The sequence below is a fragment of the Eubalaena glacialis genome, chromosome 9 (genome assembly GCF_028564815.1).
Source record: "Eubalaena glacialis isolate mEubGla1 chromosome 9, mEubGla1.1.hap2.+ XY, whole genome shotgun sequence".
Taxonomy (NCBI): domain Eukaryota; kingdom Metazoa; phylum Chordata; class Mammalia; order Artiodactyla; family Balaenidae; genus Eubalaena; species Eubalaena glacialis.
This window is the reverse complement of record NC_083724.1, coordinates 109,207,562-109,232,746: the sequence shown is the minus strand read 5'-3', so window position 1 is coordinate 109,232,746 and position 25,185 is coordinate 109,207,562. Positions and strand designations below refer to the sequence as shown.

General features: G+C 35.9%; 1 protein-coding gene across 5 annotated transcripts in view; it reads right to left on the bottom strand.

Moving 5' to 3' along the window:
• Positions 1 to 25,185, bottom strand: part of PPP3CC (protein phosphatase 3 catalytic subunit gamma) — a 90,239-nt gene that overhangs the window by 48,771 nt on the left and 16,283 nt on the right. For 3 of the 5 annotated variants that reach the window (XM_061199406.1, XM_061199403.1, XM_061199405.1), the window contains exons 2-3: positions 788 to 985; positions 328 to 452 (exon numbers count right to left, since the gene is read on the bottom strand). In XM_061199406.1, the coding sequence (XP_061055389.1) occupies positions 328 to 452; positions 788 to 985 (323 nt within the window). Of the gene's footprint in view, positions 1 to 327; positions 471 to 787; positions 986 to 25,185 lie in introns of all 5 variants that reach the window. The other 2 variants (XM_061199402.1, XM_061199404.1) reach the window with 1 other exon arrangement.

The window sequence follows — 25,185 nt, the reverse complement described above, 5'->3', positions numbered from 1 at the left end:
CCAAACCCCACTTAGGGTGAATAGCAATTTATGTCATTTATATACAGCCTGTACACTATCTACAAAGAGGAAAGGTTGGTAAACACTTAAGTTATTTGCACAGCAGGGTTAACACAGCCTTCTATATGTCAGATTTTTACTGGCTAATAAAAGGAATAGTTCTTTTTATATCAATTAAAACGTATCTCTATCACTTTAATTATTGAAAGTAACAAAGTTTATAAATTCTGCCAGTGTTCTCATTTTAATTTCTTCTACTGAAGAATGGAAAGAAAATTTTTTAAAAAGATAATATGATAGTTCCAACACATCCAGTTTAATATTTACCTCTATACTGAAATAGCCTCTGTCCACATAGTCACCCAGAAAGAGGTAGCGTGTATTACTAGGTGATCCTCCAACTTCAAACAACTTCATCAGGTCAAAAAATTGTCCATGAATGTCACCACATACTAGGAAAAAATAAAGACCTAGGGTGAGGTGAAAAATTATGTCTTAGAAGAGAAAGGGCATTACACCAATAGGACCACAGTTTAACTTTTAACTTAAATCAGTCTACCTTTTGACCGGACTGCTCGATAATTGCAGGCAATCTATCAATACAAAATAGTCCTACTGGAAATATTAGACATTTTAAATTGTATTTCTTCAATGAATAACAAACATACTAAACAATCCTAAGACTGCTCACAATTCCTAGAATAATTATCACACATTTTAGTTGGTTATTTGTAATCACTTTCAAATTAGCTCAAATCTAAGTACCACCATGCGAATACTCTCATACCTGTGATTGGAGCATCTACTTCTATCATAGTCTTCTCTTGTCTCAGGATGGCAGCCCCATCATTGATTATCTTTAAGGCTACTTCCTCTTCCAGTCGCCCTTCCTTCACCAAATGGTTTTTCAAAACATCAATTTTAGGTTTCCCATTCTCAAATACTTCCTTCAAAGTAAGCCGCTGTGTTGGAGGAAAGGGGACAGCTAGGAAGAGAGAAAAAAAAATTTTAAACAGTTAAAGGTATAGAGAAAAACCATAAACACATTACTTTTATGTAACAAATTACACCTAATGCATCACCACGATTTCACATCCACAGCACCAGAACTACATGGGAAAAAAAATCGAAGATACTATATATTATAGATGATCGATTCTAATTTTTTAAAAGGCCACAGTTAAAGTCAAAGTCATTTAAAAGATATATGTGTGTGCGCGTGTATAAATTATGTTATACATATAAAGATGAAAGACTTGAAGTTGATTCAGTAGATAAGCTAAAAGTGAGACAAGGGACTAGATGATATGAGTATCTTTTATCTATGGAAAAGGTGTTAAAAATGGAACTATGGTTTAAAAAAATGAAGGAAAAGAAATCACAACACTAAAAGGGCATTTATTTCTTCCAAAGAACAGACCTAATGAAACCATGTCTTGGAAGTTTGACTTCAGTTCCTAATCAAGGGAATCATAGATGTTTTTTATGTATGTACGTATGTATTATTAAAAGGTAGTTGCTTAAAATATTACTGATTACAAGAACACAACTAACAGGATGGAGCTCTTCCACAGAATTACTTGCTATAGTAACAGAGCATAAACTTGAGAAAAATAGGTATGGGAGGTCTAGCTGTGTTTTCTAATCTCGAAATGCTAACAACTAACTTCAGTCTACACTGGATATAAAGTTTATATACAACATCATGGTAAATTAGCAACTTGAAGAGAAAAAAATTTTTGACATTTTAAAATTGGCTATCACCTCTTCTTTTACTTATCTTATAATGTAGTCTACTTTATATTCCCTGTGACCTAATAGCCACAAGTCTATAAACCATAAGTTTTAAAGGAGGGATTCATTTCAATTTGTGGTTACTGTCTAGTGATTCCACTTCTAGCTTTATGGAAGTATTATTAAGAACCAAGTTGAAATCTACAGGCACTTAGACAATTTTAGAGTTGATCTAGCCATTCCATTCTGTATTTTTTACAAGTAAAGAAAGTCCTATGATAAGTTTTGTAATGTTCTTAGCTATAATTTGACTCATTTTGACTATTCAAAGCCCATTGAAAATATCATAGTAGCTATCCAACCAGCAAATATTATCCTGAGATAGGGGACCATATACATCCCAGTTTACTCAAGACAGTCCTAGATTTCAGCTGCTCTCCTAGTATAATTGTTAATAGCATCCCCTTTCCCTCTTAAAACTGTCTCAATTTAAAGGACAAATTAGTCTTAATTTGTGTAATTCATATGGAAGATCAATATACTATTTTAGTAGGATAATCTAAATCTAAAATAAGACAAAAATAAAATATTATGATGAGTCTTTTATTCATTCATCTGGTGAGTCTATAAGACAGGGTGAAGGTTAGTCCTGAACAAGTTTACTTAAATTTTTACTCAATTGTTTTTAATTGCCCACTTTGTAAATCAAAGAAATTGGTCAAAAAACTAAAAACAAGATGAAATAATACAAAATCAAATATGTTGGAAATGACAATAACGTATCATAACAGAGGTAGTATGAGAGACAAGAGATCCACAGATATTATTTGACTTCTACCAGTAGTATTATTACTTACTAATAAAAATCATTTTCCTCCTATCTCATTTGTAATCAGAGAACAGTTTACAAAACAGGAAACCCGTTTTTCTTATATATCATAAAAGTTATGTAAGTAGAGGTGACAACAACCTAAAGAGCTCCTGAGGAAGAAATTTAGAAAGATATTTTTTCTTTCTCTCAAATTCTTCAGTTGTAATTTATTTAAAACAAGTAAACAAGTCAGTTAAATGAAAGTAAGGATGAAATGGATCAAGGGGATTATGCCTAGCTAAGAGAAATGGGACACAGCTGAGCCAGGAACACTAAGAGGAATTAAGATTGGCTTCGGACAACATGCATAAAAGAAAGTTCCAGGAGAGTCCTAAGTTTTTAAGTAAGGGTTATTATTTTTTTTTTTTTGAATTTTTGAATTTTATTTTATTTTTTTTTTATACAGCAGGTTCTTATTAGTCATCAATTTTATACACATCAGTGTATACATGTCAATCTCAATTGCCCAATTCAGCACACCACCATCCCCACCCCACCACGGCTTTCCCCCCTTGGTGTCCATACATTTGTTCTCTACATCTGTGTCTCAACTTCTGCCCTGCAAACTGGTTCATCTGTCCCATTTTTCTAGGTTCCACATACATGCGTTAATATACGATATTTGTTTTTCCCTTTCTGACTTACTTCACTCTGTATGACAGTCTCTAGATCCATCCACGTCTCAACAAATGACTCAATTTCATTCCTTTTCATGGCTGAGTAATAGTCCATTGTATGTATGTACCACAACTTCTTTATCCATTCGTCTGTCGATGGGCATTTAGGTTGCTTCCATGACCTGGCTATTGTAAATAGTGCTGCAATGAACATTGGGGTGCATGTGTCTTTTTGAATTATGGTTTTCTCTGGGTATATGCCCAGTAGTGGGACTGGTGGATCATATGGTAATTCTATTTTTAGTTTTTTAAGGAACCTCCATACTGTTCTCCACAGTGGCTGTATCAATTTACATTCCCACCAACAGTGCAGGAGGGTTCCCTTTTCTCCACACCCTCTCCAGCATTTGTTGTTTGTAGATTTTCTGATGATGCCCTTTCTAACTGGTGTGAGGTGATACCTCATTGTAGTTTTGATTTGCATTTCTCTAATAATTAGTGATGTTGAGCAGCTCTCCATGTGCTTCTTGGCCATCTGTATATCTTCTTTGGAGAAATGTCTATTTAGGTCTTCTGCCCATTTTTGGATTGGGGTGTTTGTTTCTTTAATATTGAGCTGCGTGAGCTGTTTATATACTTTGGAGATTAATCCTTTGTCCGTTGATTCGTTTGCAAATATTTTCTCCCATTCTGAGGGTTGTCTTTTCGTCTTGTTTATGGTTTCCTTTGCTGTGCAAAAGCTTTTAAGTTTCATTAGGCCCCATTTGTTTATTTTTGTTTTTATTTCCATTTCTCTAGGAGGTGGATCAAAAAAGATCTTGCTGTGATTTATGTCAAAGAGTGTTCTTCCTATGTTTTCCTCTAAGAGTTTTATAGTGTCAGGTCTTACATTTAGGTCTCAAATCCATTTTGAGTTTATTTTTGTGTATGGTGTTAGGGAGTGTTCTAATTTCATTCTTTTACATGTAGCTGTCCAGTTTTCCCAGCACCACTTATTGAAGAGACTGTGTTTTCTCCATTGTATATCCTTGCCTCCTTTGTCATAGATTAGTTGACCATAGGTGCGTGGGTTTATCTCTGGGCTTTCTATCTTGTTCCATTGATCTATGTTTCTGTTTTTGTGCCAGTACCATATGGTCTTGATTACTGTAGCTTTGTAGTATAGTCTGAAGTCAGGGAGTCTGATTCCTCCAGCTCCGTTTTTTCAAGACTGTTTTGGCTATTCGGGGTCTTTTGTGCCTCCATACAAATTTTAAGATTTTTTGTTCTCGTTCCGTAAAAAATGCCATTGGTAATTTGATAGGGATTGCATTGAATCTGTAGATTGCTTTGGGTAGTATAGTCATTTTTACAATATTGATTCTTCCAATCCAAGAACATGGTATACCTCTCCATCTGTTGGTATCATCTTTAATTTCTTTCATCATTGTCTCATGGTTTTCTGCAAACAGGTCTTTTGTCTCCCTAGGTAGGTTTATTCCGAGGTATTTTATTCTTTTTGTTGTGATGGTAAATGGGAGTGTTTCCTTAATTTCTCTTTCAGATTTTTCATCATTAGTGTATAGGAATGCAAGAGATTTCTGTGCATTAATTTTGTATCCTGCAACTTTACCAAATTCATTGATTAGCTCTAGTAGTCTTCTGGTGGCATTTTTAGGATTCTCTATGTATAGTATCATGACATCTGCCAACAGTGACAGTTTTGCTTCTTTTCCAATTTGTATTCCTCTTATTTCTTTTTCTTCTCTGATTGCCGTGGCTAGGACTTCCAAAACTATGTTGAATAATAGTGGTGAGAGTGGACATCCTTGTCTTGTTCCTGATCTTAGAGGAAATGCTTTCAGTTTTTCACCATTGAGAATGATGTTTGCTGTGGGTTTGTCGTACATGGCCTTTATTATGTTGAGGTAGGTTCCCTCTATGCCCACTTTCTGGAGAGTTTTTATCATAAATGGTAAGGGTTATTTTAAAAATCAATATCCTTCAAATCAGAAAAAAAGAATCTTCAACTTTAAAGGAGTGGGTCTTACCTCCCTCCAAGTTACCCCTAGCTATGTTTAGAGCCCTGAATTCCATTTCCCTTCTTGTACTGGATAGTTCTATACATACGATAGTTGAGATTGATTCACAGAAGACTGGGAAGAGCCACAATCCAGAGAAGACTAAAGGAAATCGAGGTAAGTTTGCTAATGAAAGGAAACAGTAGAAACTTTCCAAGTAAACTTTAAACCTCTGTTTAAAAAAATATGCCCCAGACACAGAGTGACCGTATGTCTGAGTATCCTGGTTTATTTATTTTGTCCTGATGTAATTATTAATAATGCTTCCTTTTACTCTCAAGTATCCTGATTTAAACAACCTATCCAGGAACAAAATTAATCAGAATCAACTGATCAGAGGCATTTGTTTAGAACATAGATTCTTAGGTCTCATACGTGTGGAATCAGGATCTTTGGAGATCTACACAGGCATCCGCATGGTTAACAGATACCCCAGGCAATTCTCATGCCCACTAATCTCAGATAATCAGCACCTGCATTCCCAGTCATCACATAGTCATAGTTTACTGGTCTTCATGTCCCTTGCCCCAGCCCCTATGTGGCCACATGAATACACGGAGTTCAGAATTTCTGAGTGAAAAACAGAGGATCTAGAGTAGTGCTTTGTAAACTGTCTGTTGGAAATGCCCCCACCCCAGCACCAACAAGTGGAAAACTATACTTTGTAAAATGCAATAAAAATAAATTACTAGAAAAATGATCACATGCATAGATGTTGTGCCAATGTCAAGCTGCTATAAAAGTTTTTAAATGCTCACTCTCTGTATTTACTGCAGTTAGTAACAATTCGTGGACAGACATTGGTCCACGGACCACACTTCTGAGTAACACTGGTTTGGATAAACGTGGATTTGGGGGAACAAGAATAAGACTAGAATCAAAACTTGAACACTATGTATATACATGTCTCTAAGCCCAAGTTTGGAGATTTTATTATGTCTAATGTATACAAAAGATGATGTTCAACTGGCTTCACTACTCACTTCACAGTGGATGATAATCTTTTTCTAAACCCAAATCTCTGACAAGTTCATTTCAAACTGCCTTTAATGGCACACAGGATTTCACTAATAAGAAATACAGCTTAAACACTTGGACTCTGAAGTTGTAGCTTCTAACATCTTACCCATGCTTTAAACTATGAAGTATTTGAACTGTAACATAGAGGTTCAGTTCTTGCATCCTTTCAAATTATAAATAAACCACTCACCACCACACACGGAAGTTTCCCTTCGTTTCTGTGGCTGTGTGTTGCCTCTTTAAATATTCCATTTATAAAGCTGTCATCCTTCCAAAATCATGTCTTAGCACAATTTTTCAAATTTCAAAGAAAAGGTACTCAAGTGATTACAAGGCTAATAAGTAATTCCAGACATTTTATTTGTTCAAAAAATTAAATAGGCATTTTTAAATAAAAGAATCAAAATGTCAGTAGTGTCAGCGCTCAAGTTACTGCTTTATTGGTTTCTTCATATTGTCACTTGGGGTTCCTGGTTCCTTCATTTTTAATATAGGCATGTTATTTTATAAACTATAATCATTACCAACAAGAAAGTAGGGTTAACAGAGGGATTAAAGAGTCTCAAAACACGAGCATAGAGTTAAAAATATTTTTGGCTATGAATCAAAAGGCCATTTATCCAGAAATGTAATAATTTAGGGGTTATAAAACTACAGTACTTTTTTTTAAGAGTAGAGGAGGTTCTTGTTACTCAAAGATGATTGGTGCTAGAAAAGGCCACTTAAAGTGTATCCACATTAAAAAAAAAAACAACAACAGTCATTCTAACAGGTCTGAGGTGATATCTTGCTATGATTTTAATTTGCATTTCCCTGATGATTAGTGATGTTGAGCACCTTTTCATGTACCTGTTGGCCATCTGCAATGTCTTCTTTGGGAAAATGTCTATTCAGTTCCTCTTTCCATTTTTAAATTGGATTGTTTGGGTTTTTTGCTATTGAGTTGTATGAGTTTATTATATACTTTGGATATTAACCTCTTATCGGACATATGATTTATAAATACTTTCTCCCATTCTGTAGGTTGCCTTTTCACTTGGTTGATGGTTTCTTTTTCTCTGCAGAAGTTTTTTAGTTTGATGTAGTCCCACTTATTTTTGCTTTTGTTGCTTGTGCTTTTAATGTCATACCCCCAAAATTGTCACCAAGACCAATGTCAAACAGCCTTTTCCCTATGTTTCCTTCTAGGAGTTTTACAGTTTCAGGTCTTATGTTTAAGTCTTTAATCCATTTTGAGTTAATTTTTGTGAGTGGTCTAATTTCATTCTTCTGCACTGTAGTTATACAGTTTTCCCAACACCATTTATTGAAGAGATTATCCTTTCCCCCATTGAGTATTCTTGGCTCCCTTGTCAAATATTAGTTGACTGTATATGTGAAGGTTTATTTCTGAGCTCCTGATTCTGTTCCATTGGCCTGTGTGTCTGTTTTTATTTTATGCCAATACCATACTGTTTTGACTACTAGAGGTTTGCAGTATAGTTTGAAATCAGGAAGTACGATGCCTCAAACTTTGTTCTTCTTCCTCCAGATTGCTTTGGTTATTCAGGGTCTTTTGTGGCTCCATACAAACTTTAGGATTGTTTTTTCTATTTCTGTGAAAAAAAAATTGGCATTTTGATAGGAATTGCATTGAATCTCCAGACAACTTTGGGTAGTATAGACATTTTAATAATATTAATTCTTCTGATCTATGAATATAGGATGACTTTCCATTTGTTTATGTCTTCTTCAATTTCATCAAAATCTTGCAGTTTTCAGTGTACAGATCTTTCACCTCCTTGACTAAATTTATTCCTAAGTATTTTATTGTTCTTGATGTTACTGTAAATGGAATTGTTTTATTTCTTTTTCAGATATTGCATTGTTAGTGTATAGCAACACAAGTTATTTCTGTATGTTGATTTTGTATCCTGAAACAACTGAATTTGTTTATTAGTTCTAACAGTTTTTTGTTTGTTTTTTGTTTTGGTGGAGTCTTTAGGATTTTCTCTATATAAGACCATGTCATCTGCAAACTAAGACAATTTTACATCTTACTTTCTGATCTGGATTGACTGATTGATTTTCTTACCTGATTGCTCTGGCTAGGGCTTCCAGTACTATGTTGAATAAGAATGGTGAGAGTAAGCACCCTTGTCTTACTCCTGATCTTAGAGGAAAAGTTTTCAACCTTTCACTGATGAATATGATGTTGGCTGTGGGCTGGTCATATATGGCCTTTATTAAGTTGAGGTATGTTCCTTCTATATGCAATTTGTTGGGTGTATTTATCAAGAAAAGATGTATTTTTTCAAATGCCTTTTTTGCATCTATTGAGATGATCTTATGATTTTGTCTTTTATCCCATTAATGTGATGTATATCACATTTGTTGATTTGCATATGTTGACTACCCTTGCATCCTAGGGATAAATATCACTTGATTGTGGTGAATGATCTTTCTAACATGTTGTTAATTAGGTTTGCTAATATTCTGTTGAGAAGTTTTGCATCTCTATTCATCAGGGATGTTGGTCTGCAGTTTTCTTTTCTTATAGTTTCCTTATCTGGCCTTTGTATCAGAGTAATGCTGGCCTCAAAAAAAATGAGTTTGGGAGCATTCCCTCCCCCTCAATTTTTTGGAAGAGTTTGAGAAGGATTGGTATGAATTCTTTTTTAAAATGTTTGATAGATTTCACCAATGAAACCATCTGATCTTGGGTTTTTCTTTGTTGGGAGGTTTTAGATGACTGATTCAGTCTCCTTATTTGTTATTGGTCTGTTCAGAGTTTTCCACTTCTTCATAATTCAGTCTTCATAGGTTAAATGTGTCTAGAAATTTATCTATTTCTTCTAGGTTACCCAATTTGTAGTGGATAATTGTTCACAGTAGTCTCTTATAATCCTTTATATTTCTGTGGTATCAGTTGTAATGTCTCCTTTTTTCATTTCTTAATTTATTTATTTGTCTTTTCTCTTTTTTTCTCAGTCTAAAGTCTGTCAATTATGTTAATCATTTCAAAAACCAATTCTTAATTCTGTTCATCTTTTCTATTGTTTTCCTGGTCCCTATTTCACTTACTTCTACTCTTATCTTTGTTATTTCAGTGGTGAAAGCTGCTGGGTTATCTGTTGAGCTGGTTGCCATGAACCTCAATCACTCCCACTGCATACCTGCCATGGTAGCCCCTTCATTCTACTCAATTCTCTGCTCAAATGTTACTTCTTCAGAGATCTCTTCCTTATTTTATCCAAACAAAACAAAACAAAACAAAACCTCTTCCCTAGACACTGGCCAGCAGAAAAGGTTTGGTTCTTCATCAATTTCTAATTAAGTACTTCGAGGTATATATTATGTGCACACTATTGCTGAGACATATAGAAACTAAGTCTGAGCCAGATATCAACTGTTGAATTCTACAATTATGCCACCAAATGTTCATTTCAGATATGGTAAACTCCTGCTCAACCTTTCATCCTAAAATTCTTTCCTCCTCAAAGTGTAGTCTGGGGATCAAAAATATCAAAATCACCCAGGAGCTTGTTAGAAATGCAGGATATCTGGCCTAGCTCAGATATACTGAAATCAGAATCTGCATTTTAACAAGATGCTCAGGTGCACATTAAGAAGCACTACTATAATTTACTGATTTTAAACTCCAATTGTACATTAGAATAACCTAGGGAGTTTCTGAAAATATAATGCCCTCATCCATTTCTAGAAATCTGGATTCAATTGGTTTTAGATTAGTGTTCCAGAAACTGGTAGTTTCAAAAAGCTCTCCAGGTAATCCTAATGTGCAGCCTAATGTGCAGATTGAGAACCAATGTTCTAAGTTAAATGATAAATGCATTTTTTCCTAATTTCATATCATTCTAAATTCTTGTATTTTTCTCAATTCATCCTTCTTAACTCTAGAGCTACACTGTCTAATAAGGTAGCTACTAGCCACATGTGGCCATTTAGACTTAAATTTAAACTAATTAAAATTAAATAAAATTTAAAATTTAGTTCCTCAGTTGCACTGACCACATTTCAATGCTCAATAACCTCATGTGCTCAGTGACTGCCATATTGGAGAGCATAAATACACAACATTTCTATCAGTTCAGAAAGTTATATTGAACAGCACTGCTCTATAGTATTTATTCAAAAAATGAAACAGCATTAACAAGTTAATCTGAGCAAACAACTAGTGCAGTGAGTAATAAACAAATAAATGCACCATTCAAATAGGAAAGTAACATGTAAGATTCTAAAAGCAGTTAAAATTAATGAAACTTAAGAATAATCCAGGAATAAATGAGTATTTGGGCTAAATGCAGACCAAAAGTTGGCATTTTTATAATTGGTGCCCTAGGCTATCTGTGCAACAAATTCTTTCTTTTAGTGCTCCAAAATCAAACTAGTTTAAAGAAAAAAGTTTTAAGAAATTTGAAAAACATTTCAAAAATTAGAAAATTGGGGGGATACCCTACATAAATTTTCATTAATAGCACATATTAAACTAAAAGCAGATAGCTACATGTTAAGCACGACTGCATTAATAAGGCTAGGGGCAGCAAAATGTGTTAGATAACCTTTCCAATTCTGAGCTACTATGAATAACGTTGCTATGAACATTCTTCTATCTGTCTTATGGTGGATGTAAGCACCCCTTTCACTCAGGATTGGGACTGCAAGGTTAGGGGGGTAGGCATAGGTTTCATCAAACAGTTCACCAAAGTCTTATACCATTTTACTCACACCAGCAAGGTGTGAGGGTTCCAATTACTCCTTGCCAACACTTAGTATTGGTCACTTTTAAATTTTACTCCATTATAGTGAGTGTCTACTTCTATCTCTTTGTGGTTCTAATTTACATTTCATTGGTGAATAGTGATGCTGAGCACGCTTCCACTTGTTTATTGGCTATCTGGCTATCTTCCTTTTGGGACATGCCTAACCAACCAATTCTTTTGTCCATTTAAAAATTTATTCAATATATTTTTTCCATTGACTGATAAAAGTTCTTATATATTCTGAGTATGTCCTTTATCAGATATATGCTTTTTTTCTTAATCATCTTTACATAGCATACAATTCAATGAATTTTGACAATCATTACAACAGAACTGACTGTGTAACAATTCTAGGAGAACGCTAGGAGAGAGCAAAGAACAAAAATGAAACTGATAAAAATAAAGTATATAATATGTAAGACAAACTAGAGAAGTTCTTTTGGAATACAAAGGAAAAGGACAAATATGAAAATGGTGAGAGACAATGACATACATAGAATAGAGGATGGAGAGCCAAAATAAGAGGTTAATGATATTCCTGAAAAACTAAACTAGAACAAATATAACAGGAAAAATACTCAAAATAAATTAGAAAACTTTTCTGAGCTATATAGAAAGGTTTGTTTAAACACATTGAATTGCTGCATTTCAGGAAAAACTAATCAAGAGGCACATTCTCGAAAAAATGTTGAATTATAAGGATAAAGAAAAAATTTAAGTCATGGTGGTCTACAGTTCTTTTTCTAGAATATTAGATTTCTAACATCACTGGAATATGTGTAGAATTCTAAGGAGAAAAGGTTGTAACTTGTAAGTTTTGTACTCAGCCAAATACTTTATATTATATGTGAAGGTCATAGAAAGACATTCACAAAATCAAAGGGACTCAGAAAATATATCACCTACATAGCCTTCTTGAAAGAAAATTACCTCAACACTTACTGTAGGTAATGTTCTGTTTTCTTGATTTGAATACTGGCTACACAAGTATGTTTCCTTCGTGAAAATTTATCAAGCTGTACACTTAGGATCTGTGCACTTTTGTATATTATACGTCAATTATTTTTAAAAAACCTTTTTAATGCAAAAACACTTGAGCCTAGCTGACCCCAGTCAGAGTTGAATTAAAATTAAGGAAAAAACTGCAGAAGTCATGATACCAAAGATTTTCAAGTCTAGCTTTATTCACTTTGAACCCCAGACTCAGAAGTCCAGGTTGATTTAAGGAAGGTTATGTAACTCAGAGATCAAACTTCCACTCATGTGCAAATTCTATGTTTCAGTTCCTTCCCAATCCTAAGAAATGTGTTTCTAGAATGATTTTTTTCACCCCACTGTTAAAACAGAATAATTCTTGACATGGTTGATGACCACATCCAAATCACATTTTGGACACTTTGCAAAGAACATTACAAAACAAAATATTTGCCTTTACCTCACCTCTCTCCTCAAAAACAGAAGGATAGTAAGTAATAAAACAAACTATTTTCATTACCAAGTAACTCAAATAATGATTTTCTGTATTCTTTAACAATTCATATAGCGAGTGCCCAGTCTATCATTGTTTCAGCAGGGAAATACTGCCCGATATCAGTCTGCACCTTCAGCTGAGACATTCTGGCATTCTAGTCAGTATGAGAAGCCAAGAGAAGAGGGGAAAGGAGGCACATGGTGCTCTCTTTCACTCTCTAAGTCTGGAATGTTCTTTAAAGACCTCTTTTCAAAGCATTTTCTTCTCCTGAGCTGCTGTTCCCCACAGGGAGGCCAGAGCCATGGTATCTTGTCTCAAAAAGCAAGAGGGAAGAAGAGCCAATGGAAACGCTGATGTCCTTGGTCCACTGATGATATTAAAATATAAGGTATAGTGAAAACTCAGCTGTCAGGGACCCTGAGGGAGTGAGTCAATTTGAACAGCCAATGGAATGCTTTCTCTATTTTTTTCCCCCATAAGATACTGATCATAAATAAACATATATGTACATACACACGTAAAATTTAAAAAATAAAAGGCATATTTATGAATCTAAAATTCACACAGAATTAAAGAAGTCACTTTTAAAGGTTAGGATACAAAAAACTCGTAGGTGATAAGTAATATGCCAAATACCTTTTATTTAAAATTGACAAGTGGTCCAGTGTTTAACTCTGTTTAAAAATAAATCCATACAATATGATCTAAATTGTGACTAAATAATGCACTAGAAAAGGCAGTAAGGAAATATACCAAAGTATTAGTGCTAGGTAACAAGATTCTAAATTATCTTATTCTTCCTACTTGCCTATTTTTAAACTTTCTCCGATTACCCTGTATCACTTTTATAATCAGAAAAAAATGTATATAAGAAGTCAGTATAGGGCTTCCTTGGTGGTTCAGCGGTTAAGAATCCGCCTGCCAATGCAAGGGACACGGGTTCGAGCCCTGGCCTGGGAAGATCCCACATGCCACGGAGCAACTAAGCCCGTGTGCCACAACTACTGAGCCTGAGCTCTAGAGCCTGCAAGCCACAACTACTGAGCCCACGTGCCACAACTACTGAGGTCTGCACACCTAGAGCCTGTGCTCCACAAGAGAAGCCACGACAATGAGAAGCCTGTGCACTGCAACGAAGAGTAGCCCCTGCTCACCGCAACTAGAGAAAGCCCACGCACAGCAATGAAGACCCGACACAGCAAATGAAGACCCAACACAGCAAAAATAAATCAATAAATAAATTAAAAAAAAAAAAGTCAGTATACAATTATTTTGTACACTATATGATCAAAATGATATTCTTTTAAGTGAACAATAAAAATTGGAAGAAAAGGATGAAAGTATAAGCAAGAGTGTTTGGACTACAGACAGCTTTTTTTTTTTCCTATCTGCTCTGCCCTACATTTTTCCAAGTTTTTATTAAAAACTTTATTAAAAGAAAAGTAACAGATGCCAAGGGCAAAAAAAAAGGCAATCCCATTGGCAATAACTTTCCCTATGTTAATCCGTTTTATACATAAATAAGACTTTTCTCAAATCAGCAGAGCTATACCCCAAACTGACTCTTACCAGCAACATTAAAATTTAAGTTACGCCTATAAACAACCAAGAGTTACTAAGATGACAAAGAGGAAATTCTGTGGCTTATGCTTCAAAACACACAAAGGCACTGTGGTTAGCAGAAGGCAGACCCCACAAGATGCCTGGTCCATGGTATACACACACCTTCTCCCAGTTACTCCATCAAACAATCATCTAGGTACTGCTGGAAGGAAGTCTGCAAGCATAATTAAGGTCCCATATCAGGTGACCTTAAAATAGGGAGACTGTCCAGGTGCACCTGACCTAATCACAGAAGACCTTTTAATCTGGATCTAGAGGTCAGATAAAGGAGTTCAGAGAGCTGAAGCATGAGAGGGATTTGATGTGCAATTTCTCCATTGTTAGCTTGAATATAGAGCAGGCCACGGAGCAAGGAATGAAGGCAGACTCTAGGAGCTGGGAGTGGCTCCCAGCTAAAAATAAGGACTTCACTCCTACCACCACAAGGAAATGCCAACAACCTGAATGTGCTAAAGATCAGATTCTTCCCCCAGCCTCCACGTGTAAACTCAGCCTAGTAGGCACTTTGATTTCAGCCTTTGAGCCCTGAGAAGATAAGTCTATGCCACGAATGTACCTCTGACCCACAGAACTAGGAGCTAAAAAGACATTGTTTTAAGCCACTAAGTTTGTGGTAATTTGTTACACAGCAATAGAAAACTAATACTGAATCCTTGAAGTCAAAGTTTTTTCCTAAAGCTGTTCAACAATTACAAATATACTTTTATACACATAAGAAACTAACACCAGCAGCCTCTCAGAATCAAAACAGAAGTCCCAACTTATAACTGTACTATGACTCATAAAACAGATGAAGTGAACCAAACCAAACCAAACCACAACATGCATCACAGACTATCTAAGCTCAAATTCTTTTTAATACCAGATGCTTCAGATCCATATGTTTCAAGATAAGACCTCAGGCAAACTAGTAACAGTAACTCTGCATAGACACTAGATCTGATCTAACACTAGAACTTCATGAGTTCTAGCAACTCATCTAGTCTACAAATTCTAACTAGTCCTTGCCCAGATTACAAACTTCCACCCTAAAATCCAACAATAGTCCTTCATCTAACAACAGTATCCAATGAGTAGCCTTTCCTAACTGCCTCCCCCTATAGAGAAGATCCCTATTTCCTCTAGTTCTCTCTGCTTGTTGCAGCAAGTTAAATAAACCTAACTTTTTTTTCTTTAACTATAAATAAATCCTTCAGCTGACCTTGTTTCTGGGGAGACCCATGACTTTGTAACAGTGTGCACAAATGAGGCCACTTGATTTCCACCTGCTCAAGGCCACGCTGCCTACTGGAGTGAGTTACCTGATCTTCAATAATTTTCTCAAGCACTTCAGGGTTGACGTGATACATGGGTCCTCTGACTTTCAGTCTTATCAGATTGTTCTGTGCAGGAGTGAAATCTGGCTTCTACCTAATTAACAGCATTCCTATCATCTGTCTGCTTGTTCAGTACCTTGAGTGTCGTTCATCTATACGAGGAAGCCCATAGGCAGAGGACAGACTAGGACCTAAGAAGTGTATTTTCCAGCCAGCCCCAAAGGCCGACAAATTCAGAAGGTCTCATTAGACCAGTATCTTTAGGCAAACTCTGCATCGGCAAACTCTCAATTTTTCTAAAACTTCCTAAGGACCTTCCTTAGTCCTTATAATCCTGAGAAGTGTTTTGCTTACTTCTGTCTAGCTGGGGCTGAGGCTCTGATCGGCCCTCAATTGATGACGGCTTATCCTTGGTGTCACTTCATGTCTTCTGGAGACATGTGGTTGCAAAAGTGCCATCCTTAACAATCGTTGCAGGTCACATGGTGTTTTCTCAGTCTGAATCTTTGCCTCCTCTGTGCCTCCTCTATCTGCTTCCTTCACATTTTCAGATTATGAATATACTCAATAAATGGCATAATTTCACCAAGGAAAAATTTCAAATTACAAATGGCCTCTTAGGGACCTTTTTTTTTTTTTAATTTATTTTTGGCTGCGTTGGGTCTTCGTTGCTGCACGCAGGCTTTCTCTAGTTGTGGCGAGTGGGGGGCTACTCTTCATTGCGGTGCACGGGCTTCTCTTGATACGGAGCACGGGCTCTAGGCGCATGGGCTTCAGTAGTTGTGGCTCGCAGGCTCTAGAGTGCAGGCTCAGTAGTTGTGGCACACGGGCTCAGTAGTTGTGTCTTGCGGGCTCTAGAGCACAGGCTCAGTATTTGTGGCACACGGGCTCAGTAGTTGTGTCTCGCGGGCTCTCGAGCACAGGCTCAGTAGTTGTGGCACATGGGCTTAGTTGCTCCGCAGCATGTGGGATCTTCTCACACCAGGGCTTGAACCCATGTCCCTGCATTGGCAGGTGGATTCTTAACCACTGCGCCACCACGGAAGTCCTCTTGGGGAACTTTTAACATGAACAAAATTGTTTATTTGAGAGGCACCTTAAAACAAGATAGGAAACAGAATTCTAAATACCCAGTGGTCTGCATTCTTTAATATGAGGAGGCTTCCAAATGCAATTCAAATTCTAAAAGTGCCTCCCTGAAAGACTTCCCAAACCCCAGGAAAAAAGAACATTTATTGAAGAAATCAGGCTTATGTAGGCTTCCCCGATCTCTAGCAATTAGTCCCTATTTTGATGTGCCTAGGAGATACAAAACCTGGAAAAGACTAATTGGCCTCACCCTAAAGAGAACTTAGAGATTAATTAATCCTTAAGAAACAAGGAAAGCCCTTACAATTTGTAACTCTCTGGAAGTTATAAGATTACTCATTTCTAACGCCCTCAGAATTTCCCTCTCATTCAACCTTTAACTCTTTTTTTATATATATATTTTTAATATTTATTTATTTATTTATTTGGCTGCGTCAGATCTTAGTTGCGGCAGGCGGGACCTTCATTGCGGCATGTGGGGTCTTTCGTTGCGGCATGCGGGCTTCTCTCTACTTGTGGCGCACGGGCTCAGTAGTTGCAGCTCACGGGTATAGTTGCCCTGTGGCATGTGGGATCCCAGTTCCCCGACCAGGGATTGAACCCATGTCCCCTGCATTGGAAGGCGGATTCCTAACCACTGGACCACGGGGAAGTCCCTCAACCTTTAACTCTTAACAATGTCTTCCGTTATTGATTTTGAATGAATGTAAAAGAATGTGTGTGAAGACAGGGGAATGTGAATGTATGGTATCAGATGTGTTTTTGCTTAACTAGAAATAAAGAGAATAATTTTGTCTTAAAATAAGAAATGTCTGTCTCACCACAAAAAAGAAATGGTAATTATATGGTGTTACACGTTGTTAGCTAATGCTATTGTGGTAATCATTTTGCAAAATATATCAAATCAACACGTTGTACCTTAAACTCACACAATGTTATATGTCAATTGTATCTCAATAAAGCTGGGGGAAAAAGAGAAATTTCTGGTCGTGCCAAAATGTGACAGAATATAGTGAAAGACAAATGAGACAGCATACCATAAGGGTAGACATTATGAGAATTAGTATACTTTATTTGTCTGGGTTTGTAGTAGCTACGAAAACCAAACCAAACCAAACCAAACAAAAAAAACCTTTGAAAGGAGAAAGAAAATACGTTAAAATTTCTGACAAAACCGGTCAGATGTGAGGGGTTTTTCATAAGGAATAATGGCTTATAAACCCTTTTAATGCAAATTCTTTCATGAATAATAAACAGAGTAAAACTAGAATTTGATTTTCTTTCTGTTAAAAGAGCAAAGTTATTCTGTGCCCAGGGAAGACATTCCTTAAATCATCAAAATATTCTATTAACTCTGTGCTTTTTGACAAACTCATAAATCTTTTTTTTTAAGTTCCTTACTTTTGGAAACAAGTTGACATTCCTAAAAAACACTGTCACTTATTGTTGTGCTTTTAAAGATACTGCCTGTAACTACTTCTCACCTTTGGATAGTCACAGCTAATATTTTGTCACATAACAATTCTCTTTGATTTTGTTCTTCTCCAAATTCAGAATAATAAAACTGTGAAGATGTTTCTCACACCTACAATATCTTTGGGTTTACACTAAATGACCATTAGGTTACACAAAGACTTGATCCTTTACCTTATTAAAAATATTTTTGAAGGATTACAGAAATTATTAGCTCTGTTTGGCATTCTCCAACTTTTAATTAACTCAAACTATTGTGAGAGCTCTTTGCTTTATTAAAATGGGGTAAAAAGAAAAAAAAAACTGATGAATGAAAAGAGTTCAGCCTTCCTAAGTTAATCATGTGTAAGTAAAATGTGTTAAAAGTAGATATGCTTCAATGTTTGTACATCTTTCAGGTTAAAGATACATTTATATACAAAGACTGACACAATAGCTGTCTACAAAAAAGATTTTACCTCTAGGTTTAAATAAGCTTGTATTGGTGAAATTCTTAATACATTTTATAGGATAAATCAAAGGCCTGGAGGTGTGTCAATGTCCCCTCTGTTCAGAACATATTCTTACTTTCAGAATAATCAATGACTGACTCCTTACAAAACTGATTATGTACTTTAACAGAAGATTCCACTCTCTTCCATTCTGATAAGGCTGGTTAATAATAATAAATTAACTAAAACCTACAGACTCAACATCAACAAGTAGTTTCTGCTTCTTCCTTACATTCACCTAAAGCTCCCAGTGATAATCTAAAGATCAAGAATTGAGCCTTGTGGAGATGTGTCAAAAGAACTTCTGTAAAGGTATGTATCATGTACTTGTAACTATTAACACTACAGAGAACAAATTAATTATGTGTATTACTGACATCATTGCTACGGTCAGACACTGTGTCTGAGTTAGGATTTCCAGAATTGTTTTGGTCCAAAAGCAGAAGATAATGTGAATAGACCATTTACGGCCAAGATCAACAGAACACAATCTCTCAGACGCCAGAAGCCACTGATTACCATGCAGTTTCCATGATTTTGCCCTTTATTCTCTCGGCTATTTCTTTTCTCTCTGCTGGTTCAAGATTCTAGACTGTCAATAAACACCCTGCCCTTTATTCTTAGTACTACCAAGACCTTTATCCTTGATAATCACCAAATGCAAGACTAATTCTTCAGACACAGGCAAAGGTGAATAATCCATATCCAAATTAAAGGGGAAAAAATGATTTGGTTACCAAAGGAAGATCCAGATGGATATGGGATATATGGGACATTATTTCAAACTTTAATAATAATTCTTGTTTGAGGTTTTGTCTGCTACAGATGCCATGTGTGTGATCTCCAGAGTCTTAAATGCTGCAGTCAGCCATTATCATGCCAGGTGATTCAAAAAACAATCATCTAAGAAAAAGAAAAAATGGCTTGGTGCTTACAGAGGTCAAAATTACTACCATCAAAAGCTTGATAAACACTCATAGCCTATCTAACAAAGATACAGATCTTGATTGATCACTTACCCTAAATGGTAAATCCTCCGGCTTAGTTAACAAATGATCAGAAGCAAAGAGTAAAAATTGAAACAGAAACTACAAATTGCTCCCAAACGCTCAGAAAAACACTATGACTTAAAAGTCAGATAGGGCTTCCCTGGTGGCACAGGGCTTAAGAATCCGCCTGCCAATGCAGGGAACATGGGTTCGAGCCCTGGTCCAGGAAGATCCCACATGCCGTGGAGCAACTAAGCCCGTGCACCGCAACTACTGAGCCTGCGCTCTAGAGCCCGCGAGCCACAACTACTGAAGCCCGTGTGCCACAACTACTGAAGCTCACGCTCCGCAAAAAGAGAAGCCACTGCAATGAGAAGCCCTCGCGCCACAACTAAAGAAAGCCTGCAGCAACAAAGACCCAGCACAGCCAAAAAAAAAAAAAAAGTCAGATAAAGTGAACCAAACCAAACCACAATATGCATTACAGACTATCTAAGCTCTAACTTTTTTTTTTTAACATCGGCTCATTATGTTCCAGTACCATAGACAAACTGATCTGACAGTAACTCCTCAGGAACTCAGGTGTACTAAAGATAAAATCATTGACCATTCCAGCAACTCACCTAAATTACATATTCTAGCCAGTCCCTGCCCAGACTACTAACTTCCACCCTAAAATCACTCTATGACCAGTCTCAGCTCCTAAAACCCTGTATATCCTCCTTTCTAACTCCTTCCTTCTGAGATGCCCCAGAGTTATTCTAGTATATGTTATTCCTTGCTGCAACAAGCTAAATGTAACTTATTTTTGTTAAGATACAGATGTGTTCCTGGTGGTCTTTGGTGGTAGGCTTTAACATCCCCAAGGTAGGGAACTGGTGGCCCAGAGTCAGGGAATAGAAGAAGACTTTTTGCTACACACCTTTTAAAATTTTATACCATATTATTGTATTATTTATTCAAAAAATAAATAAAATTATAATTTAGAAATGTATATAACTCTATTATAAATGAATTAATCAAGAGAAATACTACCAATATCCAATTTGGCTGCAACTCACCTAGGAATCAGAGTATTGCTGGATGTCAAAGAGGAAAATTCACCACCTGTTTCTACAAGGCTAGAAAGATTACTGACTTTTTTTTTTGGGGGGGGGGTGCCATGCCACACGGCTTGCGGTATCTTAGTTCCCCGACCAGGGATTGAACCCAGGCCCAGGCAGTGAAAGCACTGAGTCCTAACCACTGGACAGCCAGGGAATTCCCAAAGATTACTGACCATTAATGGATCATCAATACATCATCAACAGATCTTTGTGTCCAAACTCAAAATCTCTTCCTGTTTGGAAGTTAAATCTAAATCAGCCAGCAGTTAGAGGTGATAATTTGCTTTGTATTTAATGTGAATAAATTTTTATTATACCATGCATTTATTAAAATCAAGCTTAAAGACCCTTTAACCTGCCATTAAATAGCCTCATAAATGGAGCTATGCTTGATAAATATGGCTCATACAGTGCTGTAAATAAAGTGAAGGTTTTCAAGCTATTTTAAAACTTTTTTGAAATTCTCAAAGAATTTACAAAAACAGAAAGAACAGTATAATGAATACTATAGTATTAATGTTCAACCTTCTGCTAATCTTCAAGCTACTCTTTATTTCTCTACATCGAAGAAACGATATACTCAATGCAGAAGAATTTTTTTAATAGCAGATACAAACTACTATACATAAAATAGATAAGCAATAATGATTTACTATAGGGCTTCCCTGGTGGTGCACTGGTTAAGAATCCACCTGCCAATGCAGGGGACACAGGCTTGATCCCTGGTCCAGGAAGATCTCACATGCTGCGGAGCAACTAAGCCCATGCGCCACAACTACTGAGCCTGCGCTCTAGAGCCTGCGAGCCACAACTACTGAGCCCACATGCCACAGCTACTGAAGCCTGCGCGCCTAGAGCCCATGCTCCGCAACAAGAGAAGCCACCGCAATGAGAAGCCCTTGCACTGCAACGAAGAGTAGCCCCGCTCGCTGCAACTAGAGAAAGCCCGCGCACAGCAACAAAGACCCAACACAGCCAAAAATAAAATAAATAAAATTTTTTAAAAAAATAAGGATTTACTGTATAGCACAGGGAACTATATTTAATATCTTATAATAACCTATAATGGGAAATAATATAAATATATATATTATATATAACTGAATCACTTTGTTAGACACCTGAAACTAACAAAATATTGTAAATCAACTATACTTCAATTTAAAAATTTTTTAAAAACTAAAGAGCACAAAAAACAATAACTACCATAAAAACAAAAACAAATTTCTTAGAATGCCATCAACCAAAGATAACCACTGTTAAAATTCTGGTGTGTATCTTAATATTTTTAATATGGAAATATATTATTTTATAATCAGTTGTAGTACACAATCTAGTAATCTGTCTTCTGAAAATATTCCAGAATCCTTCACTGGTAATCTGTCTTTTGAATTTTGTATTACACTACTAAAATTTTCTCACACCAACAAACATTCTTCTACAATATAATTCTCAAAGTTTGCATCATGGAAATAATATAATTCACCTAATTAATCTGCTATTATTAAACATTGCAGTTATTCTTATTTTTTATTTTTGCTATTATGAATAATGTTGGAACAAATATCTTTGTCCATACATCTATAATCTCACATGTTCACTGGCCATTTGAATTTATTCATTTATAAATTATCTATACACACCATATCCTTTGCTCATTTCTTCTGTCCTTCTGTGTGATTTGCAGTACTTTAATAAGTATAAAAGATGACTAAAAATACACCTATGTATTGAAGCTAGCCATAAAGTGCAAATATTTTATCCCTAAAGCATATTTTTAAAAGGAGGCATTTCAACTCTAGGTAATATTTTAAAGTAAATTGTATCCTTCTAAAGCAAACTACTAATCCCTAGTTCAGAGGGAGTCTCTATTTCCTTCCTTCAGGTTTTCAATTCAATTTTGCAGTAGTCTATCAACCTGCAATCTTGTTTTAGCCAAAGTAAGTCATCTGCACTAAATCCTGTGTTAATTTTAGGGTACAGCTTCCATAACTTCTTTTTTAAAAATAAGCTTTATTGAGGTGTACTTAGGTACAATAAACTGTATCCACTGAAGTGTACAATTCGATAAAATCTGACATGTCTCTATTTGTCAAACCACAACCACGATCAAGATATAAAACATTTCTATTACTCCTGAAGAATCCTCTCCTCTGCCTCCAGCATCAGGCAACCACTGATCTGTCACTACACATAAATTTGCACTTTCTAGTTTTATATGAATGGAACTGTCCAGTGTATAGTCTTTTGTGTCTGGTATTTTTCATAAGCATAATGATTTTGTGATTCACCTGTGCTATTGCATGTATCAGTAGTTTGTATCTTTTTATTGCTGAGTAGTACTCCATTGTGAGGATATACCATATGGTTATTCATTTACCTGTTGAATATTTCCTGGTTTTGGCTATTATGACTAAAGCTGCTATAAACATTTGTGTATAAATCTTATTTTCACTTCTCTTGGGTAAATAGCTAGGGGTGGAATGCCAGGGTGTATGACAGGTGTATAATTAACATATGAGGAGACTGTCAAGCAATTCTCCCAAGTAGTTTTACAACTTTACATTCCCACCAGCAGTGCCTCAGAGTTCCAGTCACTCCACATCCTTGTTAAAACTTGGTAATTGTCTTTTTAATTTCAGCCATTCTAATGGGTGTGTAGCGGTAGTTCATTGTGGTTTTAATTTGTACTTCTCTAATAGTTAATGATGTCAAATATCCTCTTGAATGCTACTGGCTATTTGTTATATCTTCATTTGTGACTTGTCTGTTCAAATCTTTTGTCCATTTTAAAATTCTGCTCGTTGGCTTATTAGTGAATTGTAAGTTCTTTATATATTCTTGACACAAGTCCTTTGTAAGACACATAGAGTGTGAATATTTTCTCCCAGTCCATGGCTTGTCTTTTCATTCTCTTAACAAAACATATTTAGAAGAACAAAAGATTTTAATTTTGACAATGTCCAATTATCAGTTTTTATAGTTCATGCTTTTTGTGACTTAAGAAAAGTTTGTCCACCCCAAGGTCACAAAGATTTCTTCTGTTTTCTTCTAGAAGTTTATAAAAATGGTAAGGTTTAGCTTTTACATTTAAGTCTATGATGCATTATTAATTAAGTTTTGTGTAGGGTATGTGTCAGATTTCACTTTTTTCCATATGGATATCCAGTTGTTCCAACACCATTTGTTGTAAAGTTTTTCTTTTCACTGCTGAATTGCTTTGTCAAAAATCAAGTGACCATTTATTTATGTGTGGGTCTATTTCTGGACTCTACTCCTTTCCATTTATCTATAAATCTACCCTTTTACCTTTACCACACTGTCTTGATTACTGTAGCTTTATAGTGAGTCTTGAAATCAGGTAGTGTGAGTCCTTCAACCTCGTTCTTCCCTTTTAGAATTGGTTTACTTACTATTTACAGTAGCCAAGTCATGGAAGCAACCTAAATGCCCATCAACAGATGAATGGATAAAGATATGGTACATGCACACACACACACACGATGGATACTACTCAGCTATGAAAAAGAATGAAATAATGCCATTTGCAGCAACATGAATGGACCTAGAGATAATCATACTAAGTGAAGTCAGAAAGAGAAAGACAAATATCATATGATATCACTTATATGTGGAATCTAAAATATGATACAAATGAATTTATTTACAAAACAGAAGCAGACACACAGAAAATAAACTTAGGGTTACAAAAGTGGGAAGGGGGGATAAACTAGGAGTTTGGGAGTAGCAGATACAAACTACTATGTATAAAACAGATAAATAAGGTCTTACTGTATAGCACAGGGAACTATACTCAAAATCTTGTAATAAACCATAATAGAAAAGAATATGAAAAAGAATATATACATAATATATATGTATAACTGAATAACTTTGCTGTACACCAGAAACTAAATTGTAACTCAACTATAATTAAAAATTAAAAAAAAAAAAGTCCTCAATTGTCCTCCCCCTACAAAAAAAAAATAAATAAAATAATTGGTTTGCTTATTCTCAGCCTTTTTTATTTTTATAAAAATTTTAGAATCAGCTTACCAATTGCTATTAAAAAATCCTTTTAGGGGACTTCCCTGGTGGCGCAGTAGTTAACAATCTGCCTGCCAATGTAGGGGACACGGGTTCGATCCCTGGTCTGGGAAGATTCCCACATGCCGCGAAGCAACTTAGCCCGTGCGCCACAACTACTGAGCTCTGCGCTCCAGAGCCCGCAAGCCACAACTATGAAGCCCACGCGCCTAGAGGCATGCTCTGCAACAAGAGAAGCCACTGCAATGAGAAGCCTGTGCACCGCAACGAAGAGTGGCCCCTGCTCGCCGCAACTAGAGAAAGCCCATGCGCAGCAACGAAGACCCAATGCAGCCAAATATTAAAAAATAAACTTATTAAAAAAAAAATCCTTTTAGGATTTTGATTGAGATTGCATTGTATCTATAAATCAGTTTGGGGAACTGACATCTTAACTATATTGTATGGTCTGATTCATGAACATGATATAACTCTCCCTATATTTAGGTTTTAAATTTCTCCTAGCAATGTCCTGT